Source organism: Sebastes umbrosus, chromosome 19 (genome assembly GCF_015220745.1).
Source record: "Sebastes umbrosus isolate fSebUmb1 chromosome 19, fSebUmb1.pri, whole genome shotgun sequence".
In the NCBI taxonomy this organism is placed as follows: domain Eukaryota; kingdom Metazoa; phylum Chordata; class Actinopteri; order Perciformes; family Sebastidae; genus Sebastes; species Sebastes umbrosus.
In genome coordinates, this window is record NC_051287.1 from 19750364 (window position 1) to 19773201 (window position 22838).

The 22838-nt window shown below is 38.3% G+C and overlaps 1 protein-coding gene across 2 annotated transcripts in view; it reads left to right on the forward strand.

Annotated features, from left to right (window-relative positions):
• The first annotated feature begins 1059 nt into the window (after positions 1 to 1059).
• sppl3 (signal peptide peptidase 3) overlaps positions 1060 to 22838 on the forward strand; it is a 36939-nt gene continuing 15160 nt past the window's right edge. Inside the window, exons 1-2 of one of the 2 annotated variants that reach the window (XM_037752756.1) lie at positions 1060 to 1619; positions 21385 to 21462. In XM_037752756.1, coding sequence (XP_037608684.1) covers positions 1594 to 1619; positions 21385 to 21462 — 104 coding nt within the window. In that variant the 5' untranslated portion in view covers positions 1060 to 1593. The remainder of the gene's footprint in view (positions 1620 to 21384; positions 21463 to 22838) is intronic. The other variant, XM_037752757.1, reaches the window with a different exon arrangement.

Below are 22838 nucleotides of genomic sequence, written 5' to 3' on the forward strand. Positions count from 1 at the left end.
CACTAAATTTAATTAATTAATTTATTTATTTATTTATTTAAGGTTTCTACCTTACCACCATGAACTATACTACTGTAGTACTTATTACTTTTAATTCTAACTAACTAATTCAATTATTTAAAAAAAAAAAATTATATTATTTTTTTCTGTAAGGTGAATGTACAGTGGAGAAATAAATATTACAGCTCCTCCAGACCAACAGAGGTTTTCTGTGTCTTGTGAAATGAAGGGGCTCCGCAGCGAGAAACGTTATCGTCTCCGACCGGGTGGCGGTCTCTCTCTGCGGGCGCAGTCGGGAGACAATAACGTTTCTCTTCCTGCTTCAGCTCTGGCACCGACCCGCTTTTCCTGCTAAAAGCACCGGAGGCTGAAGCAGGAAAAGCCAACACTAGGATCAGCAGTGATTCATGGAGAGACCTTTGTCTGGTCAACTAACATTACTGAGAAGCAGGTGAAATATAGAGTGATATTGTGGTTTTAGCTGACGTGTGTCGCCTCACTATTTGAGCGATGCTCGTTCAGGTATATTTGGAGGGAGCAAGCGCGAGCCCGATGCTGACTTTCATTGACTTAACGGCCACAGGTGTCGCTGTTAACAAGCATTTCTGAAAGTTACAAACAGTCCCTTTAATTACTGAGTATTTTTTATTTATTTTTTTAATTATTTGTATTCCCTTTTTTCCCAAACATATATATACATTTTGTATCATGGCACCGGTGTTATGTATGTTATGTTTGTTATGCTATGTTTGGGAAAAAAAGGAATTAAAAGAAAATATATATATAAAATATAAAATAACATATATATATATATTGTATCATGGAACCGGTGTTATGTTTGTTATGCCATGTTTGGGGGAAAAAATGAATAAAAAGAATTTTCCAATAAAAAAAAATGACTCGGTAATTAATAAAAATAGTTTTACCATTTTAATAATTGACGTAATGCTCTTGGCTTTAGTAGTAGGTGTATATATGATAGGTTGCACTGCATGCCAGCTGAAGGGAAAAAACCATTGCGAGCATTTTTTCAGTGCACAAAAAGCGCGTTTCCGTGCACGCGTCCTACTTGTAAAGCTCTACAGCAGGGCGATTTTGCGCGTCCCCGTGACTCGCCATAGAAAACAAAGCTGAACGTCTTCTTCCATAACAGCGAGAGAAGAGAGAGAGAGGCTGCAGACTGGGGGAATATACGAGCTTAATGTGGATACATCGTGCTTTAATATGGATCTACAGTGGCTGTAGCATCGTGTGGAGGAGACACCGAGCCTTCTTGGGCTGAGGGGGTGACGGCAGGACAATTAGATAAAAAATAGCACCAGTGTGTTTTTTCTTCTTCTTCTCGGGGTGCTTTGTCTTGTCCAACCTAACGAGAGCAGAAAACCATCATTCCCATTAACATATCCAGCTAGTGCCTGCTAGCTGCTGCCGGGATGTATCATCATGTTGTCACCTAGAAAGAACTGCTATTGACTGTGGATTTGTGAAGGATAAAACAGTAAAAACCTTTCCCCCATCGGGTTGTCACCGGGACCTGGATCTGTCTGTGTTGAGCCACACAGTCGCAGGAACCCACCACTGTTTGTCGGCGCTATGGCGGAGCAGGGCTACACATCTTGGTGAGTTGCTGCTGCGCACAGGAGGCAGTTAGATAGCTGCTAATCCTGCTTCATATAGGTCACTAAACTAATGAATTATATGTGTGACAATTCACAGAAACACACGGCTTCTTCACACACATGCACTCATCCTGCAGCTCTGGTGTCGCTAACAGCTAGCTTGGAACAGGCTAGGTTAGCTTAGCAGCGGCTAATCACCAGCTGACGCTATGCTAACGGTAGCTTCCAACGGTGCTAACGGTGCTAGCTGCCTCAGCTAGCGGCTTGATAAGCTCATTGAATTATCTGACTAGTTCGCTCACATTATTATCTGCTTTCTGATTATTTTATTCGTGCACATTAAGCACACCGTTTTGTGACAATGTGAGGCACATTATTGAGCGTTAACTGTGCTAACAAATGAGTGTTAGCTGATTAGCATTCGTCGTCGATCCGCCTGCACACAATAACAAAGGTTCTGCTAAGCTAAGCTAACTGGCATCGCAGTCATGTCCCCAAAAATGCCAGTTTTCCAGTGTGAGCTTGGCATTGTGTGACACACGACAGGTTGTCACACATCATATGTAAAGGATTGTGAGGTGTACACACTTGAAGCCAGGTTAATGTTACAGTGTAATGTTAGTGCTTGGTTAAGAATAGATTAAATACAGATGATGTGATCACTGAAATGCGTTGTCCCCCCCATGAATGAATATATCCTGATTTAGTTGAGGCCTAGTAAATAGTATAGGTTAAATTGTGCTTGTTTGATTTCCAGCAACACGGGTTCAATGTTTTTTTTTTATGATCATTTTTTAGAGCAGCATCTTCTTATGTCTGAATAGTTCAACTCTCCAACAGCAGACTATAGGTTCATTGAATGGATGTCCACAGAAATGCTGTGTTTTTTGATCTTATGGGTTTCTCTAAATCTCATTTAATGTCACACTTTTTGTGATTATTTTCTGGGAATGCCAGTCATTTTTTTATATTCTTTTCATATATAGTTGTATGCCTTTTATCAGTTTGACATCAGCTTTTTCTGATTTTTTTTATTTTGACAAATTTATACTGACTTTGTGTCATTGTAGTTTTCCTTAATCTCATTTGCGTTGTCCCCCTCATGAATGAATATGTCCTGATTTTGTTGAGGCCTAGTAAATAGTATAGGTTAAATTGTGCTTGTTTGATTTCCAGCAACATGGGTTGAATGTTTTTTTTTTATGATCATTTTTTTAGAGCAGCATCTTCTTATGTCTGAATAGTTCAACTCTCCAACAGCAGACTATAGGTTCATTGAATGGAGGTCCACAGAAATGCTGTGTTTTTTGATCTTATGGGTTTGTCTAAATCTCATTTAATGTCACACTTTTTGTGATTATTTTCTGGGAATGCCAGTCATTTTTTTATATTCTTTTCATATATAGTTGTATGCCTTTTATCAGTTTGACATCAGCTTTTTCTGATTTTTTTTTATTTTGACAAATTTATACTGACTTTGTGTCATTGTAGTTTTCCTTAATCTCATTTGCGTTGTCCCCCTCATGAATGAATATGTCCTGATTTTGTTGAGGCCTAGTAAATAGTATAGGTTAAATTGTGCTTGTTTGATTTCCAGCAACATGGGTTGAATGTTTTTTTTTTATGATAATTTTTTAGAGCAGCATCTTCTTATGTCTGAATAGTTCAACTCTCCAACAGCAGACTATAGGTTCATTGAATGGATGTCCACAGAAATGCTGTGTTTTTTGATCTTATGGGTTTGTCTAAATCTCATTTAATGTCACACTTTTTGTGATAATTTTCTTCATTTTTATAGTCTTTTCATATGTAGTTGTATGCCTTTTTATCAGTTTGACATCAGCTTTTTCAGCTTTTTTTATTTTGACAAATTTATACTGACTTTGTGTCATTGTAGTTTTCATTAATCTCATTTGCGTTGTCCCCCTCATGAATGAATATATCCTGATTTTGTTGAGGCCTAGTAAATAGTATAGGTTAAATTGTGCTTGTTTGATTTCCAGCAACATGGGTTGAATGGTTTTTTTTTATGATCATTTTTTTAGAGCAGCATCTTCTTATGTCTGAATAGTTCAACTCTCCAACAGCAGACTATAGGTTCATTGAATGGAGGTCCACAGAAATGCTGTGTTTTTTGATCTTATGGGTTTGTCTAAATCTCATTTAATGTCACACTTTTTGTGATTATTTTCTGGGAATGCCAGTCATTTTTTTATATTCTTTTCATATGTAGTTGTATGCCTTTTATCAGTTTGACATCAGCTTTTTCAGCTTTTTTTATTTTGACAAATTTATACTGACTTTGTGTCATTGTAGTTTTCATTAATCTCATTTGCGTTGTCCCCCTCATGAATGAATATGTCCTGATTTTGTTGAGGCCTAGTTAATAGTATAGGTTAATTGTGCTTGTGTGATTTCCAGCAAGACGGGTTGAATGTTTTTTTTTTTTATGATCATTTTTTAGAGCAGCATCTTCTTATGTCTGAATAGTTCAAACCAATAACTCTCCAACAGCAGACTATAGGTTCATTGAATGGATGTCCACAGAAATGCTGTGTTTTTTGATCTTATGGGTTTGTCTAAATCTCATTTAATGTCACACTTTTTGTGATAATTTTCTTCATTTTTATAGTCTTTTCATATGTAGTTGTATGCCTTTTATCAGTTTGACATCAGCTTTTTCAGCTTTTTTTATTTTGACAAATTTATACTGACTTTGTGTCATTGTAGTTTTCCTTAATCTCATTTGCGTTGTCCCCCTCATGAATGAATATGTCCTGATTTTGTTGAGGCCTAGTAAATAGTATAGGTTAAATTGTGCTTGTGTGATTTCCAGCAAGACGGGTTGAATGTTTTTTTTTTATGATCATTTTTTAGAGCAGCATCTTCTTATGTCTGAATAGTTCAACTCTCCAACAGCAGACTATAGGTTCATTGAATGGATGTCCACAGAAATGCTGTGTTTTTTGATCTTATGGGTTTGTCTAAATCTCATTTAATGTCACACTTTTTGTGATCATTTTCTTAATTTTTATAGTCTTCTCATATGTAGTTGTATGCCTTTTTATCAGTTTGACATCAGCTTTTTCAGATTTTTTTATTTTGACAAATTTATACTGACTTTGTGTCATTGTAGTTTTCATTAATCTCATTTGCGTTGTCCCCCTCATGAATGAATATATCCTGATTTTGTTGAGGCCTAGTAAATAGTATAGGTTAAATTGTGCTTGTTTGATTTCCAGCAACATGGGTTGAATGTTTTTTTTTTATGATCATTTTTTTAGAGCAGCATCTTCTTATGTCTGAATAGTTCAACTCTCCAACAGCAGACTATAGGTTCATTGAATGGAGGTCCACAGAAATGCTGTGTTTTTTGATCTTATGGGTTTGTCTAAATCTCATTTAATGTCACACTTTTTGTGATTATTTTCTGGGAATGCCAGTCATTTTTTTATATTCTTTTCATATGTAGTTGTATGCCTTTTATCAGTTTGACATCAGCTTTTTCTGATTTTTTTTATTTTGACAAATTTATACTGACTTTGTGTCATTGTAGTTTTCCTTAATCTCATTTGCGTTGTCCCCCTCATGAATGAATATATCCTGATTTTGTTGAGGCCTAGTAAATAGTATAGGTTAAATTGTGCTTGTTTGATTTCCAGCAACATGGGTTGAATGTTTTTTTTTATGATCATTTTTTAGAGCAGCATCTTCTTATGTCTGAATAGTTCAAACCAATAACTCTACAACAGCAGACTATAGGTTCATTGAATGGAGGTCCACAGAAATGCTGTGATCTTATGGGTTTGTCTAAATCTCATTTAATGTCATACTTTTTGTGATTATTTTTTGGAAATGCCAGTCATTTTTTTATAGTCTTTGTATATATAGTTGTATGCCTTTTATCAGTTTGACATTAGCTTTTTCAGATTTTTCTATTTTGACAAATTTATACTGGCTTTGTGTCATTGTAGTTTCATTAAAATCATTTAATGTTATACTTTTTGTGATTCTTTTCTGGAAATGCCAGTCATTTTTTTTATAGTCTTTTCATATATAATTGTATGCCTTTTATCAGTTTGACATCAGCTTTTTTAGCTTTTTTTTATTTTGACAAATTTATACTGGCTTTTTGTCATTGTAGTTTTCATAAACATCCTGTCGTAAAGCTGCACCGTTGGGATAAGGAAAAGCTCAACCTCTACAGAATTTCCACTTTTATGTAATATGAGGCCAAATATTTCTCATTCACACAGACAATTCACATTTATGAACTGTTTATTCTTCATCTCATTCGCCTGGCATATTGATACAGGATTTCCTTTTTTTTCTTTATAATATGTTTTACCGGAATTCTGTAAGATTTGGGGGAACTGTTTAGGGATGCACCGATATCGGAGTCAGTATCGGGCCGATACTGACTCAAATAGCTGGATCGGGTATCGATGACAATGGGGCCGATCTATTAAATTGAATTTTAAATTTATATATTTAATACATTATATACTGGAATTTTAATTAATGTTTAAGTTTTGACCAAATTTGTTGCAGCATTAAAAAGGTTTACACTGGAATTGTAATTCCTATTGAGATTTTTTTACCAAGTTGCTGGTGTACAATTTATTATTTTAATAATACATTTCAAGACAGTAAATGTGTATTTATGTATTTATTTGTTACATTTTGTTTTAAAAAGTTAGGAGAGCGATGTTTAAGTCAAGTCTGTCGAATGATCCCAGTCACGTCCACACAGTGAGGCGTACAGCTTATTAATTAAACACTGGTATCGGATCAGTACTCGGTATCGGTCGATACCTAAGGTCCAGGTATCGGTATCGGGACTGAAAAAGTAAAATCGATGCATCCCTAGAACTGTTATGACATCCATTCTTACTATCAATATTTAGCATGTAAGGAACAGCAGAAGTTTTACCAGGAAATGCAAAGTGACAGCCATGTTTTGGAAATTCCCATTTATTGGGTTTTGATCAGAGGACAAAGACACAAACAGTGACCATCTATTCTGCGAAGCTTGTATGTTCACGCTGGAAAAGTTTTTGCTTTATAATGTAACTGATGAGTCATGTTTGCTTTTACCACTGCAGCGATTCAGACAGACAATTTAGTGATCGTATTGCCTGCTTTTTGCGCTGCATGTTAACATATTACAACAATATGAGCGGTTGCTTTTTTATGTATGTCCTTACGTTATATTTGAATTTGTTTCAGAGACATTACGTTGTGAGTGAGACTGTAGGAGCTGTAAACCGAAGTTGAAACACTGCATTTGGCGTGGTTGTAATTGTGGTTGAGAATATTGATGCCGTTGCACATGTTTAGTTAACTCTGCTACTACCAACTAACTTCATCACTTCGGCATTTTCATTTACATTACCTGTTCAGTAGGTGGTGGTTTTACTTCACACAAACATCAGTGAGGTAAAATAATTAAAGTTGCACAAGACGTGCTCTGCTATATTTTTCATGTTTAAAATTAGGTTGAACGATAGTGGATTTTTAAAGGCCGATATAATAACGATAGTTTGGAGCAGGTAAAGGTCGATTAATCAGCCGACATCTTCTTTACTTCTGCCGCAGCCTAGTTGGCTACTTTTGCATACGCAGTTTTTAATAAAACAGTTTTTGTCACTCTGAATTTAATCATTTGTTAGAAAATATCCTGAAATGTGATTTGGTGGATTACATTGTTGGAATATTTTCTATTTATTTACAATCGGCAATACGCTGTTCTGTGAATTATGACTGGTCAGAATTTCTTCTGTTGTGCGTCCTGTTACATTGTTAAATGCCACTCTCACAAACCGTTAATGTCGGTGTATATTCCCGGGGTAAGGAGGATCCTTAAGTGTGCAATTTCATTTCATGAATGGATAGTGACATGGCTGGATTATTTGGAAGAGAGAATACCAAATTGGTAAACAAGTTAATGTAACAGAGAATAATTTATTTTCCTCTCTGTCTGGTATTGTGGACAAAGAGCTGATAGTGTTGCGTTATATATTCGAAAGATAACTTTTTTTCTCCCCCTCTACTGGAGCTTCCATCCAAAACGGTGATGTTTTGCCATCGGACACATCGGAGGCAGTTCCGCCAATAACGATAGTTTGTAAAATGTCCTATCGGCACCAATTTATCGATTTTCTACCACTACTTCAAATGTACAGATAGCCGTTTTATATCAGCCTCATCCAGTATCACAAATCAAGTTGTCCTCAGCAAACATAACCGTTATTTGGAAATGTGACTTCTGCCAGTTTTGTCTGTTTTTGTTACTCTACCATCATCACATCACATCTTGAGCTATTGAACGCAACCCCATTCTCCAATTACCTCGAAAGCAAACAAAATACTAACACCCACAGAGTTGTGACATACCTCTCACCCAACAAGTTAAAGTTCTGCTTTACGAGCATTAAAAAAAACAAAAAACATTGTGCATTTTTGAAACCATTATATTGGCAACTACAGGCATTAAATTTGTATCATTTATTATGTTAGTGATACTTGACTAAAGCAGGTGTTAAACACAGACCTCTAATGACAATGTGTGTGCAGACATTCGATTTGGATGCTTTGCTTGGTAGCATTTGCATGTTCTGTTCGCACAATTAGTTTTATAGCTACAAATCACTGCCTGGATAAACTGCTAATAAGTAAACCACAGCAAGCCCTGTTTAGCCTTGTGATGACTAACCGGCTAATGTACTGCTTTGAAGGTGTCTTGTTTGAAAGCTTGTAAGCTGTAGTTTGATGCCACTTTAAACCACCGGTAGGTAACCTTATGTTACCATCACACTGGTACATCTATTTGCTAATGGAGTAGTTTTCTCCTAGTTTCACTTCCTCATTCAATGTCAAACGCACACTGTGTAAGTCACAACTTCACAATCATCATATTTTAGGTGTAATTATGAAAGTAGTGCTTCCTGAGGTGCACACAGCGATATACAGTCACACAGATATATTAGGTAAGAGCAGGCCTACGCATTTCTCGCATAGTGTTTAATTTTACTTGTCCATCAAGGCAAACGTCAAATGCTGTGTGCAACTCTAATTTGTATTTAGGAAACATCGATCAATTACTGCACTTGTTGGTGCCATCATGTGGAAGCTTTTATTCTGTTAATTTGGAGTGAAAGAAGAAATTATATTTATTAATAAATCATTGTTTCACAAACCCAGTGTAGACATTGTAAAATATTGGCCTTCACTCTTTGTAAATTTCATTCATAACTTTTGCTCTAGCCATTGCCCAATTGTTAAGTGCCTTTGCTTTGCTTAAGCATCTCAGTTGAATGCTTTGTTGAACAGCCAAAAGGGTCTGATCTATATTATCTTCGGGGCTGGTGGAGTGGGATTATATGGAAAAGTGCACATAACAAATGTCCCAGTAAGGTTTAGGAAATGGCTGAGAAAGACAGGACTTTTCTGATATGGAGAAGTCAACAGTCAAAGGTTAATATGATGTGAGCGCATGCAGTTCTGTTCAGCTCCATTGGGTGTCTGAAAACATGGACACGTTCACACATGCTTGTTGGTACTGAGCAGAAAACACTTCTTTGTAACACATCGGTAAACATAGGCACCACCTCGCACCACCTCATGACCAAGCTCTCACACTTGGTTTAATAAGGTAGAGGATAGAAATGAGACCAAATGAGGGAGAGAAGGTCATATAGTTGAAACCACTGAGCCCACACTGCCAGGTGTAATCTCCAGTTTGAACACAGCAGCAACCACATCAATCAAACTGAAAGTTTGTCTACGTGTCAAATATAATGACGAATACCCACAAGAAGTTGTAACCAGCGATATTATTTTGACTTGATAAATGACTTACATGGTTAATTGTTTATCAGCTAATTGATTGTTTTAGCACTTGTGTTTCACAGTTAAATCTCTAGATTGCATGGAGGATTGAGTCGTAAGCGTTGCTGTCCATGTGTGGAGAAAATCATTTCAGTAACAAACAGTGATCCCTGTTTTTCAGTATCACAAGCAAAAACTGAGCATTTTACCATATTTGTGCAGCTACCTGCTAAACTCATCAGTGCAGCTTGTTTTTACTGCTTTGCAAAATGTTGTAGAAGCTTATCGTGGTTCTTGCAAGTGTGGCTGAGGTTGTTGTGTTGTGCGTTATGTTTTCAACAGTCTTCTGTACTGAAAGCAGAGGATTTATTAGTTAACGTGTCAATATATTTGCCATCAAGCACTCAAGAAATCAAGAAATAGATTTTCTTCTTCTGCAATCCCATAACACACCGTCCTGTAGTAGATATAGGGAGGTTTAGAGAGATTTTTAGTGCCCTCGTTTTTCGGAGGAAGATCATTAAATTAGCGAAATAAAATAACAAACATCGCCCAACCCCATCGGCTACTATTATCTATATTTTAGGGACCCTCTCGCCTGCCTTCCTGCTTTATCACGCATGGCCGTGCAGTTCAGAGGATGAGTTCAGAGGATGAGTTCGGCGCATGCTGCGCGCAGATACAAATTTCGGAGGCGGCGTTGAACCTGTCCTTTCACAATTACTCACTGACTGCTAAGGTTACTCGCGTTTAATAGCGGTCCACTTCTGTGTTACGGTACGGATGGCTTTCACACCTGATGCAAACCGTACCCGAGTACACATGAACGGTGCTCAAGACCACCTTTTCAAGAGGACGCAAGTACGGATCGCAAACTGTGCCTGAGTGTGGTACAGAGCGCTCACACTAATCAAACAAACTGGACTTTGGGGTCAAGTGTACTCGGATCCAGGCCCAGGCCCCTTATGTGAAAGCACCCTTACTTTTATGGTCCTTTTAATAACGTTTCAGCCACCGCATTCATCGCCTCTATTACAACCCCACCATAGGCAAAGGGCTTTTTGTGTTTCGTTAGGATGTTCGCCACTAAACAAAGCCTCTGTTGCTGCGTTGGCCTTCTTCAGTAAACAGAAACCGTTGTCTTTTTAGCATTGTTTTCGGCTCCTTTACCTTTTCTGTTCGTAGACTGCCACCAGCCGGAAAGTCTTGTGAAAAGTTGCTGTGGACTTTGGTGAAGTAGCGCTTGACGTCACATCTTTTACTGACTGACACGCTCACATTGCAAATGAGACACACATTTGTCATTCACATTTGTGAAAAAAAAACTCTTGTTACTCTTGTTAGTCTTGTTGTGTAATAGTACACTTTTTCCAACATCCGCTAAGTAGTAGTCCAAAAGTATCTTTTTCCTTTCTCTTTTTATTACTGAATTTAAGAAGAATTCTACCTCAGGACACATGATTAATAAAATCTAATCCCAAAATACTATTATTCAGACTATCCACATTGCAATCTCACTCAAGCTCAGTCTTTCTAGGCAAAGTAAGTGATGTTAACTTGAAAATGTTGACTTCTGCACATTTAATATAAGCCGGTTTATGTAGCATCTGTAGTCTTTTGTAATGAGAATCTGTGGTACACCAAAAAAGACAAATGACAGCCAGCACTGTCACATACTCACTTTTAGATTTTCTATGTAGACACAACTAATGCTGCTGTGTTCTCCGCTAAGACACACATTGATCTGTTTGAATCTGACAGATTACTGAACACCTGTTGCCTGCATCTTGAACAAAAGCACCACTTAAGATTAGCCTTCAGAATTTCAGCGGAAGATACAGAGGCCTAATGCATCTTGAATTCTGAGGCTGAGACTTTCCCTTTGTGTTCATATGCTCTGAGGGAATTAACAAAATGATGTGTGACCAGCAGCTAATATAGATCTGCCTTTTCCTTAAACTTTTCTAAAACCATTACTCTGCATGGCATCCGTGTGCCTCTGAAACCCAACCCAGGATCCTTACATGCCCTCTACGCCAACCTGTTCTGTATGTTTCTATGTTGAGACCTTATCGACTCTGAATCAAACAATAAAAATACCAAAGAAGGGTGTAAACACACACCAGAGCAGCGATGCAGGTGAGGTGTACTTACTTTCATGGAGTCAAAAAAGGTCACCGTTGATCACAAATCACTTTGTGGTTCCTGAAGTATGTAACCCATTACATCTGTGATTGGATGAGAAAGTGGAGGCAGATACATGTTAATTCCCAGTAGGGGATCCATCAACAACCCAGTGGCTGTTGTAAACTGAATAATAGTGCGAGTAAAGTTAATATATATGCAGAGTTCTTCAGTTTGCGTAATCTATCTCTATGTGTATAATCTGGTGAGAACAGAGTAAGATATTATTTTAAATATCCACGCCTCACAGGGCAGCGTTTTGTAAAAGTCTTCATTGTGGCCTGGTGACCTGGCCCTTAGTGGTCAAGTCATGCATGCAACTGCTTGGATGGAGGACGGTATTTGGAATTGTGTTATTGAAAACCTAGTCTGTCAGCGAACAAGGACGTCTTATGGCACTTTGGGCTGCCGTCCAGCCCTCAACAGTCCGGGATTGTATTTTGTTTTTAAATGTTTCCATTCATCTATCTCACCCATGTTCTACAGGCTTCTGTGCGCAGAATTCAGACGAACCAGCTCGATACCAGAATATGAATTAGGTCTGTGTTAGATTAAACTAGCTGTCTATCTGCTCGCTGTGTGTTGACAGCGAGGCAGTGACATCATTAGTGTGTAGGAGAACAAGTTTCTTAATCACTTTCTTAATGCTTGAGGCCAAACTGTAAAACATTTAACCTGTTTAGTTTAGAACTCACAAAAAAGAAACACTTGTCTGAATAGGGTGTCATATTAGGATCGTCAGACATTTATTATGACCTACCTTATGGGTCAGGTATACTGGTCCCTTTGTAATATGACGAATCTGATAAGATGATGCCTGCTGAGTGTGTTTTCAGTCGTTAAGGAGAGGCAAACAAGATCAGGGCAGAGCTACTTGATGCAGTATTGTCCCGGTGTCCTGTTTCCACAGTGAACTACATGTTACCCCTCCCCTCCCCTCCTAGACACCCTGTAGTCATTCCTGTACTACTGAATGAATGAATGAATGAATGAATGAATGAATGAATGAATGAATGAATGAATGAAAGAGCAGCAAGATTCTTGCTTTTTTTTTTTTCCCTCAGCATCACAATGAAACCTGTGAATTCCTGCGTCACTTCACTCACATTCACACCAGAATGAAAAAATGATTTGGAGCACAGAGTCTTTTTATGCAAGGGCTGTTGTCTGTCAGTACTTGAAAGAAAACTAGTAATGCAGCCCAGCGATACTCAGAACTGAAATATTATTCACTGCATGCCAGCAGAAAAAAAAAAAAAAGCTGAGTTCAGTTGCAGGCCCTGATATTTCTACAAATAGTGCCTTTTTTAATACCTTGTTAATGAATTAGGCCTAACCTTTGCTGACCAAACCAAAATGCATTGACTCATGAGCCCTGACCATGTTAGTGTTTGTCCTCCATTATAATTTTCCTTGTATAACTATTTTGTGGATTTCTATCTTGCCTAGAAATGCCTTTGCTGGCATTGCCAACACACACTGAAAATGCAGCCTGCATGATACAGTATGTTGCAGAGGAAACCCATTTATATTCACTGTGTGTTGCTTCACTATAACCAAGTAAGGTTGGAGTTGCAGGCTATACAGTTGTAGTAGACTGGGAGACATTTTTGTCTTCAAAAAGATGACCAGGAGCTCAATAAATCAAACTTGAATAACAAAAAAATGCCAGAGAAAGTATTACAGAAACTGTTTCAGTGGTTATTTTTTTAACCTTATCTTGTAGTGTAACAGATGTCCTGTTGAACGTCTTTTGGTCAGTGTTGGCGGGGGACAATGTATGACTATTGTTCCCTTTTATTAATGTAGTTTTCCGGTGTGGTGCATCTGTCATGACTGGTAAGATTCTCCCTCTGAAACTTTGCACCCTCTGTAGCCTTGGCTCTTTGTCTCATTTATTATTCTTAATATAATAAATACTCAATAATTTACTCTTTAGTGAGCAGTAAATTCAGCAATTAAACATTTACGAATACAGCCCAACCTATACTGAATGTTTGAGTCCCATACGGATATGAGCGTTTACTAAATCTGCTAAGGATCGCTTTAAATTAGTGGGGGTGTTTGTATGGACATTTTACAACAAACTTGTGGAGGACAAACTATGTATTTAGTAGCTACCTCAAAGATATCTTTGGCATTTATGTTCTGCAATTTGTTGTTTTCTTACTGGCCGACATATTCATCAATACGATATATCTGCAAACTAATATAGCAGCCTAACTCAGCAGCAGTGTCACACGAGGGCAATTTTGTATAAAATGTGATACATTGCATTTCGATATTGTTAGCAAATGTAGTTTACATGCTTTGGGCACTGTTTGTTTGTTTTTCGCGTTGTGTGGCGTTTTTTAGTAAGGGTGCTCCAATCAGGATTTTTGGGGCCAATCGCTGGAGGCAGCGTCAGCCGATCACCGATCAACTATCACAGGGTCTATTTGAAGCCTTCTATTTATCGTGTAGCATAATTTATTTATTTAACTATTCTTAACAACATTGTATATTAAGTATTGAAATTAGAAAGTATCATGAATTGACAACTTAATTTATTGGCAGGCAGCAAGTGAAATAGGGGTGTAAATTACAAGTTTCATCACGATACGATGTTATATCCATTATTTGGACAACGATACTATACGATATTTGCTGATATCACAAAGTCTGCCATGATATGATTTTGATTCAATTATATTTCCATTTAACACAATGAGTTACATTTATATAAACTCACATAAAAAAATTATGATCTGACAATTTTTTTACTGAGCTCTTCCAGACTTTTAAGTCAAAAATCAATTTGTTCATTTTACTAAAAAATAATAAAAATAGACCTCCTGTTCATTCTGAAGTGCCACATTTCTCATGTTTAAGAACTGTTTGAATGTTTAGGAAGGAGGTGCACTCGGACAGAAATGTTGACACTGACGTGCCATGGGAATTTCATTGCATCAATGATATTGGATCGTTGTTCTTTGAATCGATATAACGATCCATATCGGTGTATCGTTACCCCCCTAATGTGCAACGTATTCCACTCTCTCTTAGAGATACGCTCTCTCATAAGCCCCATTTTTTTTTTTTTTTTACATAGGTCCTGCAATACTGCTGTATAGGAGACCTGTCATTACACCAGCTTTGCTTTTTTACACTGAACCAAACAATGCTGCCCTAGTTCTGATTTTAGATTGCATTCTGGCGTGATGTGTAACACGACAGCGTCGGCGTCTAGTGTGTTTGCGTGTAGTCCCGCCATGCCTTTTACAGAGACGTCGATTAGGCTCTGTGATCTACCTCTCTGCCTACCCTGCCAGCTTAGCGGCGGAGCAACAATGCCCGACCCATTCCGTGTTCGTACCTTTTATACAGAACAGCGAGGAGGAATAACGGCGCAACATTCCCGCCTTGAACAGGCCGTGTAAAAGGGGCTTTAGAGACATAACTCTTGTGAAGCCATTTTAGCGGCGCATAGAGAAATTGACTTGTGTGTTTTTCGTCATCTGATCGGCTCTTCTGATCGGCCTTTATAAAGAGAGATTGATAGGAGCCCCCTTATTTTTTATGGGACAATAGTGACTTCGGACACTCAAATAAAATGGTGGAAGGTAAATGTAAATGCACTAAGTAGCAAAATATGGACAATATCAGACATAGTCCATGATTGTGTTTATACCAAAAAACTTGGTTGAATAGATCTGATAAGCCAGGCACATGGATCTGCTGATAGCTAATAGATTTCAAGACACTGATGAAATTGGGGGGAGCTAAAATGCAGACTAAGATGGTGATGACATTATTGGGGGTCACTGGTTTTGTTTTGTTTTTAACGGCAGCCTGCATTCCTCACCCATAGCCAGAGAGTTTGACAGGAGACATACAGGTCAGGATCGGGGTCAAATCTGCACCTCTCAACTGAAGGCAGCCACTTCACAATGCAAGCCTTGTCTTTGCCCCAGAAAAAGGCCTGCATTATAAGGTTGCATGTCAAGTCTACGCTACGTCAAGGCCCCAGATCATTGATATGGGAACAGTTTGGTGCTTAGACGCAGCATCAGTCTGCAAACTAGAAGCCTGATTACACATGAAAAAAAAACCCTGAAATTTTAGGATTAGTTAGATGTGTAATCTAACAACCTCTTGTATCTGAGAGCCCAGAAAATCGGTTTGTTTGAATGATTAACAGACTTAAAAATGAGCCGGATAAGAAGGATGTTTTTAAGCCATATTCATTATTTTTCAAAAAAGTACATTTCATCTCTCCTGGACCAGAACTAAGATGCCACCATCTTCAATCTGAAGAGGATACTCTTTTTAACAGCAACCATCAGCCGACGACTCGCATTATGTCCTTCATCAGCTCCTGTTTATTTTGTCTAGTCTGTCTCACAAAAACACAATAACATGTACAGATTGCAAGGGGAGAATGTAGGTCAAGAGGTATTTAGATTATTTGTGGCTGGACCGCAGCAAGGCGAGCCCTATAAATGCAAAAGTCTGTCACTGACTGACTGAGACACTGAGTGAGTGATGAAGCCACACCATTGGTCGGTCGAGTGTTGTCGGAGTTTCCTCATTGGCCGTCGCTCTTTCAAAATTGAATAGGCGCGACGATGTTACTGCCAATAGCGTCTTTTCCTTCGAGATCGATCATCTGATCCACCTCCTCAATACATACGCGGTTGTTGTTGCTGTGCAATGCTTTTGTTACCAGGGCTGCCTGGATACGTACATGCGCGACAACTTACGTGCACATGCATATTGATTTTTAGAACAAACAGCTGACAGCTGCTTAGCCTACCACTTACTGTGTGTTGTTTTATTCAACATGTTGTTAATGATGCGCATGTTTCAGATGTCAGAATCAGGTTTGTTTTTATCTCTTTACCTCCACAAGTCGACGGTTAGTTGCTGCTCTGTGCACACAAGAGGACACCACGGGCTCTATTTTTTGTGATCCAGTGGCCAGATCGCAGTCAGTTGCGCCCTGCCAAGTGCATCCGGAGCGTGCCAAACACACTTTGGGTAATTTCGGGGGGCCGGGGTCCCTTGGCACACCTGTGGCGCGCATTTGCACCCGAGGTGGGATCAGTAAGAATGCATTATTATAGATGGGCGCATTAGAGGCTGTGACAATCGCATTCCGTACATTCACCCCCTTTAATGACGGAGCTATCCCCGTCATGACGCACTGCCAGTTTGGGAATCCTGTAGAGTTTTCCTCAGAGGAATCTCTTGTTTTCTGGGACTTGAGATGGGAATTATTTTTAAACTTAAGTTTTGAACTCGAAAACAATCTCTACCGCATCATGTTGCTCATCACAGCCACACACCTACCTGTACTATAATTAAAATGTGGAGCAGCGGGTCTGCTGTGTGTAATTGTGGCTTGACAGCGACATCATCACTCCAGCTAGAGACTGCAGATGGGACAGATACCTGCTGCCTCTGATGGCTGTAAAGAGAGTCACCAGTATAAAGGATAGGCCGTCAGGATTGTACTACTAACTGTCTTGACAGACAAAAAAAAAAAAATCTGCATTATCATGTTGCAGTAAAATTACACATGTTACCAAACTAATTACTTAGTCACTGAAATAGGACAGAAACACTTCAGATGAGTAGTCCGGAACAACAAATTGTTGGGAAAAGCATGAATTTATTGTTACATTTATTAAATTAAAACAGTCCTCACTTTGACGCAAATGTAGCTTAACCATGTCATGTGATGCTGCTTCAGTACACTACAGAACAAACATTACTGGGATAACTACACAAAATTGCAGATGAACATTTAATATCCAGGACTCATATTATAGACACTGAATTAGGCCTTATTCTGAATGGAGCAATTTCCGATTAAGACGTGCGATATGCCAATATTATTCAGGTTTTTCGAACAAGTCTGCAACAGGTTACGCTAATCAGAGTATGCGCGGCTTCATGTGTGTGTGGGGGGGCAACTGTAGATTCGGTGTTTTTTCCCATTAAACTCCAAAGCACACTTGGCAATTGTTGGAAAGAGTAACGACGACGGTTTAGGTGAGTTTTATTTTGTTTCTGTCCAGTTTGAATGACGCGTTTTTATACTATGACAGTTTTCCTACAATTAGATTAAAAAAATTGCAATATATGTCCTTAATTACAGTATCCCAATATATTGAATCGTTACCCCTGTATCGTGATACGTATCATATCGCCAGATTCTTGCCAATACACAGGCCTAATTTTGTGCATGTACACGTAGTCGGTGATCATTCACGGTCCAGCCATATGCTAGGTTTCAGCCTAATCTTGTTTGCTGTGTCGCTCGAGTAATTTCAGTAAGGTCCACAGGTTTCTTGCGATAAGGTGTGCTGTATTTTGTAACGCAGTGTTTGTTTGCTGTACCAGATAGTATAGAGAAGACAGATTACTGTATGTCTGTGGGATGTTTCAGGATAGGATCTTGATAGTTTTTCATTAAATATGGTGCCTTCAATATGCTGTGCCATACAAATTATACAGCTTTATATTGTTTATACTGTTTAAAAAAATAAATTAAAAAAAAGCAAAGTGCTTAACAAAAGACAGATGTTAAACATTATAACAAAACAATATACAAGAAAGTATTTGGGCCTGTGTGTGTGAATATAACAGAGTGAAAAAATTGTCTTTCCCCTTGTGGGATTAATCACAAATACTGTCTTTTTCTTCTTTGCTTAACAATAGAACAATTAAAATAGCATGTTTTCAGTGCTTTATAAAAAACAAAGCTATTTGATGCCTATTTTCCAAACTATGAGTGAGTCATACAGTATGCTCCCAAATTACATCAATAGGTCTCATTAAAATTTAGAAGACCATACATAGCAGAGAAACCCTTTCCTTTGTAGACAGTTTCCATTGTGCCTAGAAACGGTATGGATCACATTTGCCTTATTGATTTTGGTAATCGATTGCTTGTTTTTCTCCAGTTCTCCTTTTTAAATGCAACAAAATTTGCAATTCTTATTTTACTATCGAATTGTTTCGCTTTCCTTTCTTCATTGCTTTCCTGCGAGTAATCACAAAGCCCGCTGATCTCAGGGGAACAGAACATGTTCGGCTCTGTGCAACGCAGCAGCATCTTCTTGTAGCGTGCAGCATCAGCGTGTTGCATGTTGATTCAAAATGTCTTCACGTTGTGTTTGATGTTCTCGTAGATAAATTCTTCTAATCTCATCACTTTGACTACAGTGATAATAGTCCAACGCTTAAATTAAACTGTGCTGACCCAGTTCCCCTTATATACACAATGCACAGGTCAGTTGACCGTTGTATGAAATGGATATGGTGCTCGGTTAGTTAAAGCCTCTGATCACCCACCCAGGTGTTTTCAGTTCATCTGGCTGATTAGACCTTTTTTCAGGACTGTGTGGGTGTGTATGGACTAATTGATTGACATCTTCCTGAGTCTCCTGTTAGCTTTGTTGCACGTCTAAGGGCGGGACAAATAGCACCTTTATTGGTGCCTTCAAATGGGGCCATGTTTATCCATATGAACGCCCCCCTCTTGTGGTATTCACGACCTCGTAAGTGGAAAGTTTCTGAAGGCTCCGAGTTCACGAGTTGTGACGTGTTGTCAGAAATGGTGAAGGCCAGGGATAATAAGTTAATATACTGTAATTTTAGTCGTATATTGTTTTTCTTCATAATTTTATAATATGTCTGAGGAAAATGTTGATATTCCCAATGGCCTCATCTTTTTCCTCCGTCATTATGCCTTTGCATTTACGGCATTATGTTACCCACTTAGGCTCCGTTAATATTGGCGTTGCTTAGCAGCGGTGTTCTCACGACTTAACCACTTGAAAGCCAAGCATATCATGTACACGACTTCCTGTGTTGTAAACACAAGCTCACGAGTTTCATTTGAAGACACCATATCATTTATTGGTAGATGAAGATTTGTGACCAAATAAATTCTCATCAAATTTCCACCAACGTTCAACCTGAGCAGAGGTCTAATCAGCCAAAATAACTGAAAACACCTGTGCAGATGAACAGAGGCTTTAACACTTGCTGTTATACTTACTGTGCTTCTAAATCTTGATTTCTGATATAGCATTTTCTCCACTCACAAACCAATTTTTGTTGTCGAAAGTAGGTTATTTTTGGCTGTGTGCTTTGGAGGGCGAAATGTGCCTCGTGTACCTGCAGAGATTCAACGTGGTGGTGATAAAATTACCAAAACCGATGTGAGATTGTCAAAGTGCAGCATCTGAAATGATTGACTGAAACTCCAGTTGGCATACATGTCTCCATTTTTCTTACTTTCCACGGCATGGAGGTATAAAACCAATTATGGAGAGAACTAGGCCTTCCAACTCTTATTCGATTAGTCAACTAATCGGAGTTGTGGTCTTAGTCGACTAAGATAGAAGATTTAGACGAAGATTTCTTTAGTCGGTTTAGTCTTTTTTTTTCTTGCTTTTTTCATGCTGAATGGCTTAATTCCAAAAAACTTATGAGCAAATCTCTGGTAAACACAAGATTTAAAGTGGTGCTTTTGTGTGATTCTTTGTGGAAAAAACTCAGTTTTACAGATCTGTCGATTAAATCAACTAATCGATTGAGTGCTAGTTGACTAAGAATTTCTTTGGTCGAGGACTATCCTAGAGAGAACTGTGCGATCATGATTTTGAACGGCTGGTTTGTAGGTTTGAATTGATTAGAAAGTAGGTGGAAAACCACCCTTATTCAAAGAGGAAGGGATACCGGTGCAATTTAACACAGTAAAACAACTCTTTGGGTAAAATTTTCTGCCCAGATTTATTTTCAGATTTATTTTCTCTCATAATTCAATTTAAAGTGGATGTGGCTAAAATCAGGTCCACTCTGACTCTCTCTCTCTATTCTGAAGGTAGCCTCTAATAACTTGACTTGGGCTCTATATTGATAAGTCTTTTTGCTGGTGTGCCACAGTGGATATTTAGGTGTATTGTTAGAAATAATAAATGTGTAGTCAGGTAATCATTTAACAGTTTTCTGTAATAAATGAGTGTTACCTTTGGCTAACACCTCCACTGTCACGCTTGGAAAAGCATCATGCAGGGTAAATTGGCAGAGGGACATATTTTTCTCTTTCAGAAATGTTCATAGATGCTTATCAAACATTAAATGACATACTGAAAAACATTTAATTGATCTGAAGGATAACAGGAAGTCTGAGCGCATCAGATGGGGATTGAACTCAAACAACAAAATGTGTTGTCACTTACCTCAGCTTGTAATGAATCAGCAATATGGTCAGAAATAATACGGTTGTGTTTTGGGGGGAAAATGCCAAATCTCACATAATGATAATCATCAACATCAAGTCGCAGTCAGATAACTGGCTTCAGTACAACTAGCGGTGTGTAAAATATTCCTGTCAGGAGCAACAAAAGGGGGAAGCAGCAGCTAACAAGGGCTTGAAGTCTGGGAGTCTTTTCACAATGCCATTTGTGTATTTTAAGGCTGATTTACTTTCCTGCTGTTCATGTGATGTTTAAGGAAGTGACAAGTTGTGTTTAACAGAAAAGTAAACAATACAAGTTGGCATAATTAATCAATGTAATGTCAGTATAAAGACAGTTGTTCTGGAAACTGTTTTGTTTTATAGTTGTCCAGCAAAAACACTGTACTTTGTCTTCAGTATTGCACTAAAGGAGCTTTTTTTACTAGATTCATTACATAGATGTTTGTGCTCAGAGTCTCATGTTTGTATTTCTCTCTCTCTCTCTTTTCTCTTTAGGGCGTACTCCCTAGTTGACTCCAGCCAGGTGTCCACCTTCCTCATATCCATCCTCCTCATCGTCTATGGCAGCTTCAGGTGAGTGTCACTAAATAAACAATCACTTCAGCTGTGACTTACAGAGGGCGTCTTGTGTGCCACACGAGCAAGGACCTATAGCCTGAAGTATAATTTCCTAAACAACAGTTAATACTCCAAATTCAGTCACAGGCCTGTCACTATTGCTGCGCCCCACATAACAAAAGCTCTTGTATGTTTTTCTTCATAAGCTTTTGCACCAAAGGATCAATTAAAATGTCCTTATTTTGGATCCCAGATTGCACGAATTTAAGAACCTAAAGAAAATATGTTTGGTTTGATTTGTTATAGTGAATAAGTGTAACTGGTAATGTGTTTATTTACCATGTAGCTGATAACTGGAGACATTCCTCAGGGTTCAATCTAGTAAAAAAAGTACATCTTCAAGTAGTCCATGAGCCAGACCCTTAAAATGTGTCCGTCGTGCCACTTTGGAGGGACCAAGTCTCATAGTGATTCTTTTAAAGGTCTATGTCCCTAGTGTTGGAAAATGCATGATAGCATTGCAACAATGGTAGCTTTCTATGTGCTATCACTCCTTTTTTCATCCCTCCATCATTAAAATGTTTCCATCTTTTTTCGCCATTTTACACATAGATCCAGTATAAAAGAGGGTAAACAACACACAATATCATGAAGTTCTATATCGTTGTAAAGCTTAGACTATAATTTATCCATCGGTCACATTGCCATGACACTGAGGTCAAGAGAAATTGACCTTTGACCTCTAATGCTGCAATTGGGCAAATTCTGAATACCACTCCAAACGCCCTTATAACTAACTTCATATTGATCTTCTGTGCCTATGGATAGTTCCAACATAAAGAGCACAAAAAGAGCTTTAAAATGATATATTACATGAATAACAACGATAACATCTCTTGTGAGAATAAACGTAACCGTGTGCAGTTTGTATCTGATAGAATGTCAGAACTTTGCATTGAATTCTGTTATTGGGGCAGTTTGTAAATGGCTTTCTAAGCAGCAGAAACACAAAATAATACAAAAACTCCGGTTCACGGTCTCTGTGAATAATGTCATCGACATGCGCCAGCAGAGCATCTCAGAAAGACGACAACAAAACGAAGTAGGCTGATGGCGAGGAAGAGCCAGACAAGCGAGAGATTCTGCAGACAGCGAGAGCATTATCAAGGACATCTCCCTTTTTGCCAAAGCCAAAATGTTTCCACAGGCTAGACCTCAAACACGGCTTGAAAATCTCTCCATAGAGACCTTCATAGGCCATAGAGAAAGGCCATCAGATCCATTACTGAAGCTGCAGAGAAAGCCACTAGACTGACTAGACATCATCTTTTCTGTGTTATCATGATTGGTTCAGGAGATATGATGCAAAATACATAATTTGGTTATGGTGG